At 37.3% G+C, this 22,009-nt stretch overlaps 2 protein-coding genes across 2 annotated transcripts in view; both read right to left on the reverse strand.

The window, feature by feature from the left end:
- The window catches only part of LOC131325756 (uncharacterized), a 336,707-nt gene that overhangs the window by 145,814 nt on the left and 168,884 nt on the right, over window positions 1–22,009 (reverse strand). The window contains exon 22 of the mRNA XM_058358184.1: window positions 72–435. Within this exon, the coding sequence (XP_058214167.1) occupies window positions 72–435 (364 nt within the window). The remainder of the gene's footprint in view (window positions 1–71; window positions 436–22,009) is intronic.
- LOC131325760 (uncharacterized) lies at window positions 2,198–9,457 on the reverse strand. Its single transcript, XM_058358195.1, has 4 exons — window positions 7,619–9,457; window positions 6,432–7,364; window positions 2,746–3,481; window positions 2,198–2,339 (listed from the first exon to the last, which is right to left on the reverse strand). Coding segments are annotated over exons 1-4 (3,405 nt in total). The 5' UTR covers window positions 9,353–9,457; the 3' UTR covers window positions 2,198–2,337.

The raw sequence follows: 22,009 nt of genomic DNA on the forward strand, positions 1-22,009 counted from the left end.
CAGCATCTCGTGGCAGAGTTAGTATGGTTCTAGGGTTAAGAACAAGCGATAGATAGCATGCAATAAATTACCACCAAGGCTCTTCAAAGCATGTTTATGTTCACAGCCAAAATGTTGTTGGAGATCCTCTAACCCTTGTTTGTCTGACGTTTCTCTTGAATTTTTACATTTATAATGAGATGCAGTAGAGCCGCTTTGATCTTGGCTGACAAGGTGTGCTCTGTTGTTTGTCGCAGCAAATTCACTTGATGATAAGACTGTAGGCCTGGCAATCTCACCTCCATCTGGTAAGGCTAAAGCCCGAGGTGAAGATTTAGCAAACTGGGACATATGGATCAATTGAAGCCTTGAATCAAGTGTCTCATCCATAGATAGACGCCTAACTTCAAATGGTCTTTCTTCTCCCAAAGAATACCCCTTCCTTGTTGCCCATTTCTGAACCCAGCAAAACGTAATCAGTAAATTTGAACTTTTAAGGAATGGGCTGCTTGACCATTCAAAAAATGTCTACTAATTTTTTTCCCAAAGAGACACAAATAATAAAAACGTTAATGTCCTATTAAGTGATTTGCCTCGTAGATGTCATGAACTCACTTATCGAAGAAGATATAAGGCTACATCAGACTCTTTAACGTAGTAACAATGAATCACATTCATTTTTCGTCCTACAACTTGAAAGTAAATCTATTTAGAGGCAGCTGTATGCCGATGGCTTATAATATGGTGCTAAATGTCCCAAAGACCCAAGGAAAAATGCATTAAGAATAGTATATCCCAGAACTTAAGACTTGAGTCAAGTTCAAATATCCATGGCAAGAAGTTGTTTAGAGTTCAAGAATATGGACGTATGGGTATTTTTTGAAGACTAAGCTATAGCAAAGTACAAGTTGAAAAGGCCATACATTCAGAAAAGCTTACAGGTGCTCTTAATAGATGGTCCCCTGTACATTGAAACCAAAGAATCTAATTACCGATACTTGTACATTCAATCTGAGGAAAAGTTGGACACATGTATACTAGCTAACACAAAGAGACGCTCATTAAAGACATAGAAACTTTGCAAAAGGAAGTTTGTCCACCACATGGTTTCAAACTTTAATTACCTGAAGTGAAAGAGGAATTGAAAATCTAAGTGAATTATGAACCAACTTCCAGTGTAATTTCCCAATCCTTAAAAAGTTATGGACCAAATTACTATTCTTGTCGGAAAAATAAGGAATGGACGGAAATTCAAATATAAGTTACTTGTCGAAAAAATGGCCACTGACGAATCCCCTGGTTCTTTATCCGCTTCACTGCATGAGCACCAATATATAGGTGAGAAGGCTAAAATTTTAGCATGCCCTTCGCCAAAAGCATTAGATGGTTCATAAACGAGCAAGAATGAAAGCTACAATTTATCAGTTGTAGAAGCTTACCACCAAGGCTCTTAGCATTGCCCTCACATCTTCTGGCAAAATGTTGGTGGTTGTCCTCAAATATTACGCTCATAGTTCTGCACTTTCTCTTTAATGTCTTTCTCACCATTTTCTTCTCTGCAAGAGACAATGTAGGAGAGCATTGATCTGCTCTGGCCACATATTCTATATGTTTTGTAGATTGATCTAACGGATCAAGCAGTAAAATGTACCCTCCTTCTGGTAAGCCAATAGGCCAACGTGAAGAGCTTGCAGACTGCAGTACGTGGGAAGATAAAGCCATCATTGAATATACTGATTGATAAACAGAATGATAACTTCAACTAAACTTCCACTCTCAAAGAACACCCCTTTATTGTGGCTAATCTAGATTTCTTTGCCCTCTACTTTATCAAGCAGACATTTAGTTATTTGTTTCAACTTATATTTACACAACAAAAATGTTGAGGCTCTAACCACTGCTGAATTCTGCAAAATGACACAAAAAGGTTGGATCCACTGTTTGGATTCATTTATCATACCATTTCAATGCAATACCTAGTACAAACAAATCAAAATCTGGGTCTGAACGCTATACTTGAACAATGGGTAAATCCAACAATATGGATGATATTGGCATTGTTTGAAGACCTAGCTGGAAAATATGCACACAAAAGATGGCCTGTGTGTGCAAACCAGGGAGAGAACCAACCTGAGCAGTCAATCCTCCTAAGTATCTAGGCAATTTTGTCAATCTTTGTTCAACTTCGTTAATTTGCGTAACTCTTGGCAGATCTGGTGATTTCTCTTGTTGTACACAATCCTCAAGTGTTAATCTTCTCAGTGACAGTAAGGGTACACAGTCATTAGGCTGTTCCCGGGTCGGAAGAGTTTCGAGTACTTCGAACGATATCCGTGCAAAGGAATCTGCCGTGTGAATTCCTGGATCATAAGTAGCTGCAATAAATTAAATTTTGAGGCCATTAGGAACAAAATAAAACACGAGGGGTGAACTAATACAGATCAAATTTCAATACCGGAACCAGAAGTCTTGGAGAAAAGCATAGGAGACTTAGAAACATGACTATAATCAGGATGGACTACTACTTAGCACACTATCTTTCGTTGAAGAGAAAAACATAAACCTGCATTCCCAACTCAATATAACCAGATAATATAAAAAGAAACAATTTCAATTCATATTTCTCCTCGAAAATTCGAATCTAAATGCATAAATAACTAAGCTTCTCTTATGCAATAGAACTAGCATGGTTGAAAATTGATGAGAAATTTAAAGATTGCCAGCAATAATTAATATTCTACTTAACACTTAACAGTCGAAGCTTACAGCAAAAGCTCTTTGCAGCAGCATCACGTCTACCACCAGAATGTTGTTGAAGATCCTCTAAACCAAGTATACTCTTAGAGATGCATTCTCTCTTTAACACCTCTCCCCTATTTTTATCATCTGAAAGAGACACAACAGAGCCACTCTGATATGCTCTGACAAGATGTATTTTTTTCCCTGTAACGGCAAGATCGGACAACGATTTTTGTTTGCTTGAATCATCTAAACAAAGTACACTCTTAGTTAAGCATTCTCTGCTTACCTCTCCCATATCTTTCTTCTCCGAATTAAACACAACAGGGCCACTCTGATATGCCCTCACAAGATGTACCCTATTGTTCGAAGCATCGAAATCCATCGATGATATTCTTTCTGTTAAATCAACTAAACTAAGTACACGCACAGGCATGCACTGTCTCCTTGATGCCTCTCGCGTATTTTCATCCTTTGAATTAGGCACAAGAACGTCACTCCAATATGCCTTGTTGTTTGTAGGATAAAAATCGACCGACGGCTTTTGTTCTGATGAATCAAGCAGCACAATCTCTCCTCCTTGTGGTAAGGCTTTAGGCTGAGGTGAAGACGTGTGAATGTATAAATCAATGTTCAAAGAGCGCAGTAAAGCCGCGTCAACACTGTCTATGTGGTCATGGTTGGTGGTAAGTATGATGATCCGCTCATCCCCACAGCTCAACAACAAGCCATGAATGATTTTCAACAAACCTGAGCACGTCAACTGCAGGAAAAATAGCACAGCAGCAATGGGATTAGATTAAAACAGAAACATCATCATCATCATTTTCATAAAGATCACAAGTTTTTACCCTGTTACAAAATAAATAAATAAATAAAGATCACAAGTCACTGAAGAGGGCCTCTTCGGACTTCAGAGTGCCCAGAATTTAGGTTTCGGTGTGCGAACTTGATAGAAACAGGGAGACGCAACACAGAGGGTGAGAGTGGAGTGTTGTGATCTTCAATTCGCAACAGTGGGTTGAACTATCATACCCTCGTGGTCATAGGCGAATGAGCACGATGCTGTAGCACACGCATACCTTGGGTTCTTGTGTTTGTGTGATTATTTCATTGTCTTTATTGTTTGTGGTACATTGATTCATCTTGTTTCGCATAGGTAGAGGAGAACATATACATGGTTATGTAACCAGTATAAACATTGTTACAGATAGCTACATAAGTTTCATGCGATATGACCGATTTCAACCAACTTGAGCCGCAAAAATAAAGGGAAAACAAAGAAAAATATAGCAAAGGGCAATTTCAAGACCATCGGTATTATTAACTTTACGCAATTTTCTAAAACTCGCTACTCGGTAGTCGGTCGGCCGGCCGGCCACCTTCTACCTTCGAGGCTGAGTACTCGGCGAGTAGCAATTACTCGGATTTTTTTTAAAATGTTCGCCAAATGACATCCATAATGCGTAATGAGAAGTTTAATGTTCATAGTTCAAACCAAATGAAACCAAATACAAAATTACTAGTCAATTACAAAGTTCAATGATCAAACCAAATGAAATCAAGTACAAAGTTACTAGTCATTTACAAAGTTCAACGTTCAAACCAAATGAAACCAAATTACTAGTCAATTACGGTAGCAGCAGTCGCTTCGAACGATAGAAGCTTACAGATCACGAGTAGTGTTTACTCTCAAACTAGGGTAAGTATAAAACCATACCTAAAATTCAGATAGGACAAGACTTAAAGACAATAAAGATAGCTGTTTCAAATTTTTTGTATCTATCTATTCTAATATATAAAGGGAGAGCACCACTTTGGTGTCTCCCTTTTTTGTCATGCTTTTTCATTTCCAAAATTGTACACCCAAGGAAAAAAAGATTCAAGCACAATTGAATTCATTGAGGACTTAATTGTAAGGGCATAATAGACAAAACCAACACCAATAACCACCAAACCCAATAACTACCCACCCCCACGTCAGTTTCCCTCCCACTATAACTTCTACCCCTATCACAAAAACTACCTCTTCTCTCATTGTTTCACCACCGAAGAGAGCACCTGTACCCATCTTCCTCTATACAGTCTGCACAAAATGGACGCTTTCTTGTTGCATCCAGCATTGGTGTTGGCCATTGATACAGAGATGAGAACAAGCAAGACAAATTGGTTTCGTATTCTCTACTTTTACATGTGGACTTCATTTGTTTAATCCTTTTACCAACGCATTTTGTTTTATTTGCGAGAGTAATAAGTTAATTTGTCTTCACATCATTGGCTCTAATTGCTCAGTCCGAAATCAGAAGTATTTTGCTAATGAGGTAATCAATTTGTTTAGCAAAACAAAGCCATGGAATTGTTTTTAGAAGCTCGCGTACTTATCTGATTTTAAGCCATGGAATTGCTTTAAATGTAACATATACAATGTTACATATATTTCGATTTTGTTTGGAACAGATTGTTAGAAAAGAAGAGACCAAGAACCGATGAGGGAAGTTGAAGTATATAGTATGATTTTTTCCGGATTATTTTTCGACTTGCATATGCTTATCATGTTAATTAACTTTATGCATGTTAAGCACCTTCAGTTTGTTTTCTAAGAGGGATAAATACAAAATAAGAAAAATTATGTGCAAGATTGATATCATAATATATAAGCAATTCATTAGTGTGATGCTAATTTAATTGTTGTTTATCTTTAACGATAGGTTAATTAAAGCATCCACAGTGGACTAATCAAAATTGGATAATCAAAAGTTGCCACATCACCTTTTGATTATCCATTTAAGGGATTGCTAAGGTTAGCAATGTAGATGTCCACAGTGGCATAATCGAACATTGAATAATCAAAACTTGCCACATTATCTTTTCAACCTGTGAAAATCTAAAAATTGTCACCATATAAAATATTTTTCTTAAAATAGTTTTCAAACTAATAAAAACATGTTATTAGAAATAGAAAATAATTTTTTGAAAACTTTTATTTTGGAAAACACTTTTCCGAAAAAGTTTTTGAAAAAAAGACAGTTATTTTTAAATAACAGTTTTTGAAGAAAAAAAAATACAGTTTTTAAAAAACGGTCTAACTGTTATTGTTAAAAAAAAAAAACTTTTAAAAATATTTTTCCTAGAAACATTGTTGAGAGAGAGGGAGAAAGAGAGAGAAAAAGTTTTGGTTATTGGCAAAAAGTTGCTAATTTTGATTATTCAAGGGCCAAAATTTAATGAGTTGCTAAGAGATTGTTAAGTTTCGTTATGCTACTGTGAACACTTTTTTGAGAGAACATTGCTAACTTTAACAACCTTATGCTTTTGGTTATTCCATTGTGGATGCTCTTAGAGGCCGGGGCACACGCAAATTAGATTTTGTCAAAATTTGTGAAAATTCGATCAAATATCAAACGGGAAGCTATTGTGCAAATTTTGACAAATCCAACTTGCACATGCATCGCGTGTGCCTCAGCCTCTAGTTTAGTGAATTGTTTTGCTTTTGGCCATGATTTTTTTTACCTTATAGACTATTCTCACTGAGATGAGTGATTTATACCAAAATAATTAACGTGAATCGAGCAAAAGTTCATAAAAGAAGCAACAAAAATACCAAAACATATAACCACGAATATGAAACTTGCTACTAGCAATTAACCAGGGGACGATGTGCACTTAAAAAGGTGGGGAAATGAAAAATTGGTTGAGGAAAACAAATAGCTAACCTCATTCTTGAGATTGGGAAGCATCGCAAACCAGAGATCAAAATCTTTAATAGCAATTAAGGAGCGATTCCTGATGGAGACCAGCACATTCGTCAGTTCTGAGATGGAGGTCAAACCCGTAAGATCCAAATCATAGATGTCAAATTCAAGAAAGTTCGCCATGGCAGCGATTAAGCTTGATCTATCAGTACCAGGAGAGTCGTACAACAAGTAACCCTTCTTCCAATCCTTGCCTGCCTCCTTGTACAACTCCTCCTTATCCCTCACAAATCTCAACAAGTCAGAAATTATGCCCTCGTTTTCTGGGTCCATTCCCAACTCCTCCAACGTCGTCCGTTGTTCGAATCCCATGGAATCCCAACAACCCCTTCCCTGTCTGGTATAGACCTTCGCCGCTTTGTTTTCTGTAGCATCGAAATCTGGCAACGACCTTGGTTTTGTTGAATCATCTGAACTAAGAGCACTCTTACTTAAGCATTCTCTGTTTAATCCCTCTCCCGCATCTATCTTTTCCGAATTAAACACAATAGGGCCACTCTGATATGCCCTCACAAGATGTGCACTATTGTCTGGAGCATCAAAATACATCGATGATATTCTTGTCGTTGAATCAACTAAACTAAGTACACCCTCAGGCATGCACTGTCTCCTTGACACAAGAATGTCGCTCTGATATGCCCTGTTGTTTATAGCATCAAAATCCACCGATGGTTTTTGTTTTGATGAATCAAGCAGCACAATCTCTCCTCCATCTGGTAACGCTTTTGGCTGAGGTGAAGACTTGTGGATGTATAAATCAAAGTTCAAAGGGCGCAGTAGAGCTTCATCAACTCTATCTATGTGGATGTGGTTGGTGGTAGGTTTGATGATCTGCTCATCCCCACAGATCGACAACAAGCCAGGAATGATTTTAGACATTCCCAAGACCGTCAACTGCAGGAAAAATAACACAACAGCCATGGGATTAGATTAAAACAGAAATATCATCATCATCATAGAGATCACAAGTTACTGAAGAAGGCCTCTTCTGGTCGCGAAGAGCCCGGAGTTGAGGTTTCAGTGTGAGAACTTCACAGAAACAGGGAGATGGGAGATGCGACACGGGGTGAAAGTGGAGTGTTGTAATCTTCAAGTCACATTAGTAGATTGAACTATCAGGAACAAGCACACTGCTAAAGCACGCATACCTGGTATGGAAAGGGAGTGTCGTAATCTTCAAGTCGCAATATTGAAACTAGACTCCCCTGCAGTCTCTTTAATGCCTCGATCGTTTTTCTCTTTTCGGAATTAGAGACAAGAACGCCACTATGGTATGCTCTGTTGTTTTTATTCTCTGGGTCCATTTCCAACTTCTTGAACGTCGCCGAATGTTTGAGTTCCATTGAATCCCAATGACCAATTCCCCTTTTGCTGTAGAACTTATTCACCGTCTTGTTGTTGCCCTTATTTTTCTTCGAATTGGCAAACACATGATCAGATAAATGCTCATTCGTAAATCCTTCCTCCTTCTTTACTAATTTTTCCTGGTGAATCATAAATGTTTCCTTCGACCGGGCCTCGAAGTCGTCAAATGCCTTTGAATTGGCGACGAGAAGCGCTGTCGTCGTCCGCTTGGTTGGCTTCCCGCCACCGTTGACGGTAATCGAGCTCTTCTGAATCTCCGGCGACGGAACGAGCAAGGGGTTTCTGCGTCGCGAGAGAAGGCTTCCTAACGTCCACGCCTTTGCAGTAGTTCCCTGCGATCTCCCCTTGCGCTCATGCGACACCAATGCAATCTTAAGGCTCTCCACTACTTCAGCCATTGTAGGCCTTTTCTTTGGTTGATTATGTAAACACTTGTTGGCAAGTTCGGCAAAGTACTTAAGACTATGTCGTGTTGTGTCACCACTCAGAGAGGGATCAATGATTCTGTCAAGCTTTCCCTTTTTGATGTTCTTTAATGCCCAATGAACTAGACTAATTTGCTCCTCGGAGAGTCGTTGATCTATTGATGGCCGACAACACAAGACTTCCAACAACACCACGCCGAAAGCATAAACGTCAGATTTCTTGGTTAGTCGACAGGTCTTGAAGTAATCTGGATCCAAATATCCAAAAGTTCCTTTGACGCATGTGCTAACGTGGGTTGCTGTAAGGGTAGTAGTGCTTTTAGATATTCCTAAATCAGAAACCTTTGCTACCAAATGATCGTCCAACAAAATGTTTGCACTCTTCACGTCTCGGTGTATGATACCGTGTAAGGTACCATGAAGGTAGTCGAGTCCACGTGCAGCGTCGAGGCAAATGTTGAGCCTCTGCTCCCATGTTAGGTGAGATCTACTTCCACCGCTTTCTTTTCTAGTACTTGTTTTGTAAAGATGACTGGCGAGAGTCCCCCGAGCTATATAGTCGTAAACAATAATCATCTCCTGATTCTCGTCGCAATAACCGATGAGCGAAACGAGATTATTATGCCGCAACTTTGAAAGCAACTTTAACTCCGTCCAAAATTCTTCAGCACCTTGATTGGACTCGGCACTCAACCGCTTTATGGCAACAACGGTGGTTGAAGCACCATCGTCAATGCTCGCTTTGTATACCTTACCAAATCCCCCAGTTCCAGTAACTAATGCATCGTCAAAGTCATTAGTCGCTTTTAATATGTGACACAGCGGAATAAAACGACAAGAATCCTTCAATTGATCCACGCCACCATCAATTGCTCCTGCTTGATCAAAGGGATTAGGAAATGGAGAGGCACGCGGAATCTCACCCATGTAAGTGGGCAAGTCTCCCGCTTGAACAAAGGGATTCTTCTCCATCTCTGAAGCTGATGAGAGAGATTGAATAATTCCGCTAGCTCCTGCGATCGTGGACGTTGAATCGATCCCGGACCCTGCCTGGATCTCCTGGAAGGCTTGAATACGAAGGTGACGGGTCATCGCTACCAGATATCAGAGAGATTGAGAATAATCGCGGGCTTCATTTTTTCAGTAACTCTTTTTTTTTTTTGGGAAAGGGGTTTGATTTTAGAAGGAGGAGTTTTTGTTTATGTGTGTTTTGCGATGAGCCCTTTGGGTTCTTTTACCCGCGAACCCTTTCTGTAGGGTGGGGTCAGCGCCAACCAGGCAATCATGAACGACGACGAGCCTTTAAAGGGCTCTTTGACATTAAATGAACAATGGTATCACGTGGGAAAAAAAAAAACAAAGAAATATGTACAGTGAGGCTCACTCCCGTGGCCACAACCCTGTGAATAGAGCTTAGTATAGAGCTTGGAATATATCTGAGAAAATTTTGTAGCTAGAAGTAGTTAGGTCTGGTTCTTTGTATTTGTTTCTGTTTTGTCTCCAGTTTTTGGTGGACTGTTTGTTTTGATGGGGGTATGCCCCTAAGTTTTTGTGTTTTTCGTTTCCTTTTTGGTAATAAAATCTCTTTTTACCAAAAAAAAATCTAAATTGTTTATTAATTTTAAAATAATTATTTCAATGATCCCAAAAAAAAAAGTACTTCTTCCGTTCCAAAATGTTTGTCCTATCCGTAAAACGGGGTGTTAAAAATAATACAATTTTTGCAAGAAAAAATCAAAAGTTTTTTAACAACTTACTAGATATCAATGAGTATTTTTAATTTGTAAAAAAAGTTTAAATTTGTTCTTAAAAAAATTGCATTATTTTTATCACTCTATTTTACGGACCGAAGAATCATTTTGGAACGGAGGGAGTAACTTAATATTCTACTACATAGTTTGTACATGCAGATATTACATGCACTCCAACAAAGTTCCATTGCGGAAATTACGGAGGCGAGGGGCTGCTGCCCCAAAAGGGGCAGCAGCGTGCTGCTGTCTCAGGTTTCTGGACCCATTCTAATCTCGCTCCGATGATCGAAAACGTTCGAGACCGGAGTGGATCCGAAAACCCGGAACCTGCTCCTAGGGCAGCAGCCCCCGCCTGCCGTCCGGAGCGATGACGGTCTTGATTTTAAGCTGCAAAGAGCCTTTTTGGTGAGACCCCACTGAGACGCCGACCCTCTTTTCCCACTCCCCTTGAACCCCTCCCTCCGGCCCCACCACCTTTTCCCCGTGCCCCTGCCCCTCCCCCCTAGGACCCCTGCTAATTTTGCTCGGTCCGGTTGAATGGGTGCTATGGTGTACCGTTTACACACCTGACTTTGGACAGTAAAATCATTTTATGTCACCGTCAATACCATATATTTGTTGCTTTGTCAAATTTATCCCTTTTTTTTATTTTTCTTCTTGGGCACCCTTTTCACACTTTTTGCTTGCTTTTCCAAGTTTGCTTGTTTTGGGTTCGGCTCCTGTCCTGTGTGTTATTATCCATTGTGGTCCATTTGACTGCTAGGATCAACTCTACCAAAATCAAAGCTCCAAATCTTGCCATGTCAAACCCCCCATTTTGTTGCTCTCTAAAGAAACGGAAAATCCTAAAGGAAATTTTGACAAAATATAACTGCAAAATCCAAACAAAACGCTATTCAATCCAGGTGTTTTCTCAATTCTCACGTTTACATGGAACTGATCGAGTCTGGTCCTCGTTAATGCAACAAAAAAGATATGTCTATCTTTTTTATATTACATCTTATGTGGAATCTATTTCGAATTTCATAAAAATTTAAAAAAATATTTATAAAATTTAAAATATTATTTTATGAAATTCTGTAAAAAATCACTTCTAACAGATATCGGTAAGTATTATTTCTGAATTAATATAAGTGAAATTGGTTAGAGTAGCATTCCGCTAAGAGATTTTTGGGTTTTTTTTTCTTTTTTGTCCTTATTCAATTTTTTTTGGCGTTTGCTAATTTTGTGACGATCTTTTTTACTTTTCTGATTCATTTCGTCAATACGAACAGAAAAGTAAAAAATCATGACTTTTATCCAAATATTTTTTGAAATATCCAAGATAAAGTCTAAAAAATCGGCTTTTGAGCTTTTTGGGTAGACGTCATAATTTTTTACTTTTTTGATTTGTTTTAACAAGACGAATCGGAAAAAACAAAAGTTAGGCTCAAAACTAACAAACGCGAATTTTTTTTGAATAAGAACAAAAGCCCAAAAGTCCCAAAAATTAAAAATATCACAAATTGTGAGATATAAACGATTTTTTTGAGCATCACGTGTGTCGAAAATAGACTCTCATTTAGGAATGTAGAGAGTACTTTTTAGACTCTCGAGACAAATGATTAATCTAAAAAAATCATGCAAATCTAACAAAAATTCAAAAAAATGAACAAAACACACAAAACCCTGTTCCGCTTTCTTTCTAAATCTTCTTTTTCAAAAAGAAGGTAATTTCAAGTTCCAATATAATGAAAATAAAAAATAATTTTTTGATTTTTTTTGCACCGTTTAAAGATTTCAATGAGATCTATCAAATAAGATCCATATTGGTAGAAAAATTATTTGCGTAAACACATAATTTTTGAGCTTGAAATTACCTTCTTTTTCAAAAAATACTTTTTTTGAAAAAAATAGAACACCCAATAAAGAATTTCAAGAATCCAGAATATTAGTTTGGCTGGACTTTTAAATTAAAATGAGTCAGTGCCACGAAAGTACTCCTATGTGAGAAGACACGTGCTTGAGTGGAGTGTTTTTCTTTTGGATTTTGCAGAGTTAACGTCAAGACTTCCCGTTAGGATCTTCCGTTTCTTTAGAGAGCAACAAAATGGGAGGTTTGACATGGCAAGATCTAGACCTTTAATTTTGGTAGAGTTGATCCCAACCATCAAATGGACCACAAGGGATAATAACTTAACACACTGAACTGGAGCCGAACCCGCTTTTTTTTGTTTCTTTCCCAATTTACTCGTTGCAAAAATGCTAGGAACACAATAATTCAAATACAACACCCAACCGTGCTACTTGCACAGATAATTTTGCACATATCTTGTACATACATTTTTGTGAGGCCCATATCAGGATCCCACAAAATCATCCGAACCTTTCATCTTTTTTAAAATATTTTTTGGAGGATTCCTATAAAAAATTAGTTCCAACGGATATCGGTAAGAGTTTTTTCAGAATTCGTAGGGCAAAAAAGAATGATTCGGCCTACGATTTCTGAGAAAAGCTCTTATTGATATCTGTTGAAGCTAATTTTTTATAGAAACCCTCTAAAAAATATTTTAAAAAATATGAGCGGTTCGGATCATTTTGTAGGACTCCGATATGGACTCCACAAAAATGTATGTGCAGGATATGTGCAATATTATCTGCGTGAGAATCATTACTGTTTGGATTATTATGTATGTAGCATGTGTAGACCCCACATGTATGTAAAATATTGTGTTTAGTGTTGAGTTTGAATTATTGTATATGTAGCACTTTTGTTATTTTACTTACACAGAAATGCCTAATTAAACACATGAAGCCATAAATAAATCAACTCCTACATGCATAATTAAGTGAGAACTTGAACAAGGCAAAAAACCCATGTAGGAGGGGTTAATCAAGAATTTTTGAAGCGCCTCAAGTGTAATAGAGAACTCTCCGACCTTCTAGTCGATCAAAACGAGTTTAGGAGTCGATCAAAACGAGTTTAGGAGATGGAAGAAACAGAGAGTTTAGAAGAAGAAAAGGTGAAAAAAAAATGCCAGGAGAAATAGCGTTTAAAGAGGGCAAAAAAACGGGGGGTGGGGGGTCGGAAATGCTTGGGAAATGGAGCCTCGCACTGCTTTTTCAGTAGTTTTTCTGATTGGATTGTTAGTTATTTTGTTATTAGTTACAAAACTAAGGATAAATTTGTAAAATATATTAGAATTCTTTGTGATGTCATTATCCAATACGGGAAGAATTGTAAAGCTGCCAATTGAATCCAAATATCCGGTGCTATAGTGCACCTCTTAGCATTTGTCAATTTCGGTAGGCTATGTGCTTTGACCGGATTCATTTTTCTAGATCAAAGAGTTACTAATATGTTTGCTTTCGGGTTTGAACCCCTTTTCCCTTCGATTTTTTGGGGGAGGGGTTCATCTTTGTCAACACCAATCACGAAGACAAGCCATAAGGGGTTCAGATTATTATTACTCCCTCCCTCCGTCGATTTTTTAAAGTCTAATATTTTAGTTTAGGTAGTCTCTTAATAAGAATTCATAAAATTAATGTATTTTTTATTTTACTTCTAAACGTAGATTTTATTTTGAAAAGTTAGTGAGTAAAAATATAATAATGATGTCTCCATGGATAATAAGTAAGAAAAGTGAAGATAAAAATTATTGTGAAATGTGTAATGATTATATATTTTCTTAATAAGTTAAAGTTACGAAGCTGAACACTTAAAGAGGGACGAAGGGAATAATAATTTTTCCTGCTGGAAGGAAGGGAGGGCGTTTGGTTTTGTCAACTCCAATCACGAAGACGAGCCATTAAGGGGTTCAGGCTCCGTTCCAGAACACCTTCTTAAAAAATAAGTATTTATTTCACATTTGTCAAACTAAAAATAATGTAAATGAAAAATAATTTTTCAATTTTTTTTTGCGCTGTATAAAATATCTCAATGAGATCTATTAAATAAGATCCATATTGATAGAAAAATTATTTGCGTAAACACATAATTTTTGAGTTTGAAACATAAAAGTGTGAAAATCACTACCCTTTGACAAAAAAAGCATTGGTATTATTTCATGTTCTATCGAAATTTCAAACCGCCTCTATATGAGATTAGATAAAACACAATAAGTTTTTGGTACATATATACACAAATGAAAAGGCGCGATACAGAGGGAGGATATTAAAAGGGGTACAAACAGGGAATAACAAAAACAAAGCCATGACAGATGACAAAATATATAGGTTTATCTCCCCTGTTTGTCTCACAGTGGGAGAATGCCTCTCCTGTTGGCATAAAAGGGCGTTACGAAGGAGTAATTATTTAGTAGTCCCGAAGTACGGAATAAAGCCCAAATATTATAATTAAGCACAAGAGAAAACTAGCACACAAAAAGTGGGTTAGGCCCAACTCAAGAAAGCCCAAAACCTAGCCCTAGATTTTTGCACAAGTTCAGCATCACCACCACAGTCGCTGAAAACCACCCTCTGAACTGGACCAAACATCAACTGATGAACCTGAATGTACATCACCAGATCAACCACGCCACCAAACGGCCACCCACCGGTGAACAATGTAACATTCACCCACCAAACTACTTGCCGAGGAAGCTCACCTAACCGTTAGGCAACAACCGAAAACACCCAACAGATAATTTTGTCTAATACAACTAATTAAAATTTATCAAAAGATAATTTTTTAAGAGGCCCATTAAAAGCAGATCGACAAACAAAATTACAAGTTTAAGAATTGTCATTTAAACAATGGTAGTAACAAACATCTCTTCAGGTATTAAATGTTGAAGTGCACGTTCAATAGTGGAAAATTAAGTAAATGAATGTGCATGGTATTTAGCATGCATGCAATTGTATTTAACAAGTTGGGTCGGGTTCATAGCAGGTTGAGAGGATTTAACCCATAGTCAATCCAACCTGCAACCACATAGTTACCACACGTCCAACCCAAAAAAATTATCATTATTTCCAATTAAATGTGGGGCTGATTTTAAAAAAATAGAACCATATGCAAAAGGCAAGCTATCGAAGGAAGAAAGAGGTGCGAAGAACACAAAGGGATGACCGATGACGATTACCGGATCCAAGTCTATATTAGTATAATCAGATACACCCCTTGCCTTTTAATGAGCCAGGTTTGTGTCCTCATTCCTCAATATATAAAATTAACTACTTATTTGAGGGGGTTTTTTTTTTTGGTTGATCGCATTTATGTACTATTTGAGTTCTATTTTTTTCGACATGGTATATTTGTTGAGAAGCGCTTCTAAGTTAAGCTCCCCGCCTATTATACCTATTTGTAGAGCCAATATACAATCATCGATCATTCCGCAACAGTCGTTTATAATCAGGTTGCACAAAATTGTTGAGATTGTCTTCAATAAATTCCCCGGACGTAAATTTATCACTTCATCACAACTAGCTACTTTGGTTGCCCGAACCTGGGAAAAGGGTTAACAGCTCTTGATTTGGTCATCTTATGTTGGGAACAATGACCTAAACACAGGGCCGGCCCTGAGGTGGTGTTGGAGGTGCCGGTGCTTTATGCCTCGAGATTTTATGCAGAAAGGCCTTGTTTTCCATATATATATATATATATTAAACTTTCCGTATTCTAGCACAAATTGACTTTTGGCCTCTGTGGTTTGTGTAAAGTTATAAAATGTAATGGTCATGCGTTCAAGTCCTAGGAGCTCTTTTGTTGGCAAGCTATTTTTTCCCCTTATTTTTTTTTTATACAACTCTTGTCCTTCTTGTGTTATAAATTGCTTTGTAGATGTTACTTAAGACCAATGTCACACCATAAATGTTGTGATAAGTTTTTTTAATTTTAATTTTAATTTTACTTTAACTTTTAATGTCAAATTCACAAATTAAACCTATTGACAAAAATAAACCAAAATAATTTACTTTCACTCAACAAACTTTAATAAAAAAAAAATCAAAATATTCGTTAGACAAAACACAGTGTATGTGCGCTACTTTGTTATGTTTGATTCATATTTTTATAATGGTGTAAAACTTTGTAAAAATTTATTTTAGTTAAATTACGAAGTTAAAATATAAAGTTTAATCTTTTTACTTCATATTAGCCACTTAAGTTTAATTTTTTTTTTTTTCGAAAGAACTAAGGCCTTATTTTTAAATCCGTTTTAGGCCTCCAAAATACCAGGACCGGCCCTGCCTAGACAACTTCATAGTGTTCAAAAACAAAGCAGGAAATATAAAGGTGCAAAAGATGAAAGCAGGGTAGAAATTCACCAATGTCGAAGTCTTCGTGTTACGATGCGAAGCGAGACGAAGCTGGAAATTGTTATTTACAAATTGGACAGCCATAGAGTATCATATAAACCCCTCTCTCTCCCAATACTTTCACCACCAACACTGCACGCGTCATCTCATCCAAGAAGTCTCCTCGTAGTGTATTCTCATGATAGATGGCAAGGTTTCGTTCAATTCAATCCCATCATCTGACTACAATAATTCCTTGGCCCCCAAAACCCAAATGTTTGTCTCGAAGCCTATTAGATTTTTCAAAGCGGGGGCCTGCTCTGCATCCACCTGTGTTTTGGATAGTCTGGATTTAAAGAACTCTTCCAGGAAAGAGTTACTTAAAATCCAGACCATCCAAAACACATACAAACGACTGAGACGATGCACGACAGGGATGCTGCTGCACAGCAGGGCTGCCGGGTTCTAAATTTTTGAAGGGATCGAGAGGAATAATATTTCCTCTTCTTACTCCTCTTTCTCAGTTCTCACCCAGCCGATCGTCTCTTTTCGATTAGAAGGTGAGAGAAAGGGGGTGGGCGCGCAAATCGAAGGAAGAAGAAAATGCGTTGGTTTTTTGAATCAATTTTACAAACAATGCTTGTACTCATTGCAAAGTAGTTTAAGTTTTTTATTGTAATCCTTGTACCCAAACTTCATTAAACCGTTAATAGAGTTCGTTTGGTTCAAATTTAGCTTCGTTTTATCTTTCTTTCCATTTTCTAACAACGGTTAAGAAATTTTAAGTCCTTATGCAGCAAAGACAAACAACGAACCATATCTTCAATCAGGCCTTGATATCATGTTTGGACTATCATTTGGTCCCGGCACGCCCGCAACCCAAGCCGGCTTGGTTTTGCAATTTTGTTGAAAATAGTGAGGGTGTGTGTGTGTGTGTGTGAGAGAGAGAGAGAGAGAGAGAGAGAGAGAGAGAGAGACTTTAATTGACAGAGTTGGAGCTGGAGTGTGTTAGAGCATCCTCCTCATTATACTAATTCAATCAGACTCCAGATTCATTTTGAAACCATCGAGATTCAAGACCATCATTGAAATATTGTGCCAAAAGGTCACAAGAAAAAAAAAAAGACTATAAAAGAAACTACTAAATGTGATTTATAACACGTATCACCATCTAATTTCAGAAAAAAAAAGGGTAGGATAAAAAAGAGAGACGCCATACTAGAGAGGGCACTGTTGCAAATGTTCTCACTCAGCGGGTTTTGAGGGCAAAATCTGGCAAAGGGAATGTTTCGTTGATCGTTCCACAAAAGCCCCAAAAAAATGGAACTGGTCAAAACCATGTAATAATATCCAGAACTTAACATACCTATGCAGTGGATAATAGGTAATTTCGTGTCATTTTCGTGTTATATATCAAAATCTTATTTATAAAATCCCACAACATTTTTCAAATTATCAAATCTTTCGTGTCATGTTCGGGTCGTGTCATGTCAAAAAGTCCTACTTTTCGCTATTTTTATTTTTTTTAGTTGACAGTTCATCAAACTAATGTCCAATGTATAGAATTACCCATAAAAATATTTATTTTTACCTCAATTATATGAATTTATTTTGTTTTTCGTGTCAGGCATGCCCACCCCTGCCTATGCTCTTGTCTGCGTCGATGATCTGCACCTTTCACAAAAGTTCGAGGTCCCGCCAACCTTATCAAAAACAAACACTCTGATTTCATCATTCCCCCGTGAGCTTGAAAGACAGAGCATCCAGTCTTCATCGAAAGGTAATGAAATCAAGTCCCCATCCTCATCCTTATACTTAACCTCAAACCTATCAACCTCAATATTCAGTCTCTTTGACACTTCTTTCTTCAGATCATCAATTCCCGATGTGAGAGGGAATAGGAACTTGTACATGTCCTCCCCATAAAATGCCTCTATCTTCACGGAATTTGTATGCTTATTCTGGTTACTAGATTCAAAGACATGTCCCGCCGGAAAAGGCCCTTGTGGTGAAACCATCTGAGTTTGTGGAAACACAAAAGCATTGTGATCAGTGGACTGCATGTTGAGATTTGGCTTCATTCTCATTCGTCAAAGATTAGCGGTCTTGCTTGACAATAGAAAGATCTGCACATTTGTAGAAGATTTGGCGTGGGTTGCATTGAATGCAATTGATTTGGAAATCCCAGGCGTGGAAAGATCTCAAGCTGGAAAGATCTCACGCATGGTTTGCAATTAATGCCATAAGCATGGCTTGTGAAGAGGGCTCTATCCTTTGCCTATAAATTGAGCCCTCTGCATTTGTATCACTGTGGGAAATCAGAAACACATCTGGTTTAGTTTGTATCAGTTTGTGAGAGTGTGAGTAGAGTGATTTGTAATCCTCCTCCTCCTAAATATAATCCGGCTGCCCCCCCCCCCGTGGACGTACCCTATTTTGGGGAACCACGTAAATCCTTTGTTTTCTGTGTTTGTGTTCTGGTTCGATCATTTGTTCCGCAACGATTGGTATCAGAGCACTGGGTACCAAGAACACAAACACTCTGTTTTTGTTTCTGCTTTGTTTTTTCGTTTCTGTCTAGAAAATAATGATAGATGAGTGAGATTTGCAAGGAGATGACATTAGAATTGTGATTAGTAATGAGAAATAATTGGTAATAAATATATTTATTTGAGATGAGATTAGATGATAGGATTATTAATATCATGTTTGTTTCACATTGGATAAAATTGGATTGATAGTATACATTTTTATTTTCAACCTTATGCAAAATTGAAGAATAATATATGATTAAAAAATAAAGTGCTCCAATTTTGAATCCATAATTGGTTCGAAGATCTTATTTTTTTAATCATATTATTTTAAAGAGTCATAATTAATTTTTATCTCTAGGCTCTCATAATTAAGTTTCTACTATTTATTTAGTACCCTATGGAGTAGAAACAAAATTATGAGAGCCCTAGAGCAAAAAGTTAATTACGATCCTTTAAGATAAATAATTAGAAAAAAATAAGATCTTCGCACCGATTTAAACGGACTGAAAATCGAAGCACTTATTTTTTTAGACGGTTTATATATTAAAAAAATATGGTTAAAAATAAAGTACTCCAATTTTAATCCATTTGAACCGGTGCGAAAATGTTATTTTGTTGATCATATTATTCTAAAAGGTCATAATTAAATCTTGATTTCAGGGCTCTCATAATTTTGTTTTTGTTCTTTATTTGAGACCATATTGAGTAGAAACTTAATTATGAGAGCCTTAGAGATAAAAATTTTTTTATGACCCTTTAGAATAATATGATTAGAAAAATAAAATTTTTGCATCGGTTTAAATAGAGTGAAAATTTGAAGAACTTAATTTTGTTAATTATACTTTTTAAATATATAAACTGTCAAAAAAATTAATTAAATTTATCAAACGGGATTTAAACCGGTGAAAGTAACAGAGAAATTTCATCACCAGTTTACCCCAAGCAAAGTTTCATCACCTACCCTCCCTCGTCTGATCACTCCCCCCTTGAAAAATTTCACTTTCACATGTGGGTGTGTACTTTTTCCGAGGAGCGGGCTAACGTGTCAATTTCTGGATGAATGTCTGCAAAACCCTTTTTTGCAGAACGTCCGGTAATAGGTTAGGGGTGTTTCAAATTGTGAAAAAAATATTTTTTTAAAAAGAAGGTAATTTTAATCTTAAACATCATGTTTTTACTTAAATAATTTTTCTATCAATATAAATTTTATTTGATAGATCTCATTGAAATTTTTTATACGGTACAAAAAAAAATTAAAAAATTATTTTTTATTTTTATTATATTTGATTTGAAAAATTAAAATTTTTTCCTTTTACAAAAAGAAGATAAATTGAAACGATCTTAATCTCAATGAGATTAATGACTCGTCTTCGTTCATGATTGGACTGGTTGACGCTGACCCCCTTTGTAGTAGGAGCAGGAGAAGTTTTTCAATGCCGGATGGACAAGGCCACGTGGTGCCGAGCACGTATCTCGACCGGTATTTTGGACGGTTTAAATCTGTTTGAGTTTGATGATGTGTTTTGATAATTTTATACTTAAAAATTGTCCAAACAAATTTGAACCGTTCAAAATACGTTTGGACGACCGAGATGGTGCTCGGCACCACATGACCCGTGCCCACCCAGCACCCAGAACTGAAAAATTTCTCGAAGGAGCAGGGTTCGCGGGTAAACACTGTTACCTTTTCTTTTCTTTCTTTTTTTCACATCATTGGTAAACACTGTTACTAGTAAAACCAAAAAAGCAAAACTGCAAAGGGACCAAAAAGGCTCATCGCAACACAAACATATACTCCTATATCAAGACTCTCCTTCCTTGTTCAAAACCGCACTACCCATGTAGTGCGGGGTTGCACTATCTCCGGATTTCAAATCCACCCCCACCGGAAAAGATGGCGGTGACGGACTTCTTCACTGACGTAATCGCCTCTAAGCTCCTCAAAGTCCTATTCCAAATCTGCCGCAAAAACAGCCTCTGCATATCCCCCGCCGAGAGCCTCATAACCTTCATCAACCACCTCCTCTCCATCATCCAAGAAATTATGAGCCCTGAAAAAATCAAGACATTTAAGCGAGGGAGGAGGGAGCGGGACGCCTCCCCTCAGGCAGAAAAGCATGGCGGTTGTGGCTTCTCAAAATTAGCTCCATATTTACTTTTTAAAAAGCAAAAAAGTATGTTGGGTCTTTTGGAGACTCTGGGTTGAAGATACTCTTAATGATGAAATTTTTTTTAGTGTTGTGTAGGTACCATGTGATGCTCGTTCGGCGCATACGAGCCATTCATTGCGTATTTGAACGGCTCAGATTTGAAGAGAGAAAATGTTGGGGTGAGAAGAGATAGAGAGTTTTAATATGAGCCGTTCAAAAGTGTATTGGATGGCTCAAATGTGCTGAGTGGATACCACGTGAGATATACCCACCCCAACACCAAAAAAATTCTCCGTAATGTGCTTATTCAGAGATGAGCCTTTTTGGTCCCCGCTGTCACGCCCCAAATTCGGGAGCATGACCGGCCGTGTACCATGAAGCAATCATGGGACACGAAGCCTAATTAAAAAAATAGTTTTAGCAACTTAAACCAAATAAAGTAAAAACTGGATATTTTATTAAAGCAAAATGTGCAAACCCAAAATCAATATTTTTCCATAACAAGATGGCCACAATATCCGATATTCTCTAACTCCAAATTCCCTAAGAATTGCCAATAAATAAAAGTGCGGAAGCTAATAAATAAACGTTTGAAAGCATTTTAACACGATAAAAGAAATAAAAATGCAAACGCCCTAGAGGTCCAATCACAAGGTCCCGACAACGCCGCAAAGTCCACTATAATGCTCCATGAACTAACCCGAAAAATAATATGGAATAAATCCGTCAGCTGACGAGCTCAGTGAGTAGTTAAGCATGCTAAGGGTGAAAATACAAAATGGCATACTTTTGAACGAACGATAATGAGGGTTCCAAAGAAATGGTGTCAAATTAAGGAGAGTCGAAGGTTCAACGAATAATACCAACAAACTAACGAAGTCAATGGCTCAACAAATAGTATCCACAAGACGAATACAGATTAATGAATAATATGAACAATAATCAAATCACCACAATAATTATACCAAATAATAAGTCCAATAATATCCGAACGATGAACGACGATAAACGGGAGTCTAAACCAAAGTGGGAACCATAATTACCAATTTCCAAATACCAAGTACCAAATGCCAAATATTTTCTCAGGGCTTCGCCCGT

The sequence above is a fragment of the Rhododendron vialii genome, chromosome 5a (assembly GCF_030253575.1).
Source record: "Rhododendron vialii isolate Sample 1 chromosome 5a, ASM3025357v1".
NCBI lineage: Eukaryota > Viridiplantae > Streptophyta > Magnoliopsida > Ericales > Ericaceae > Rhododendron > Rhododendron vialii.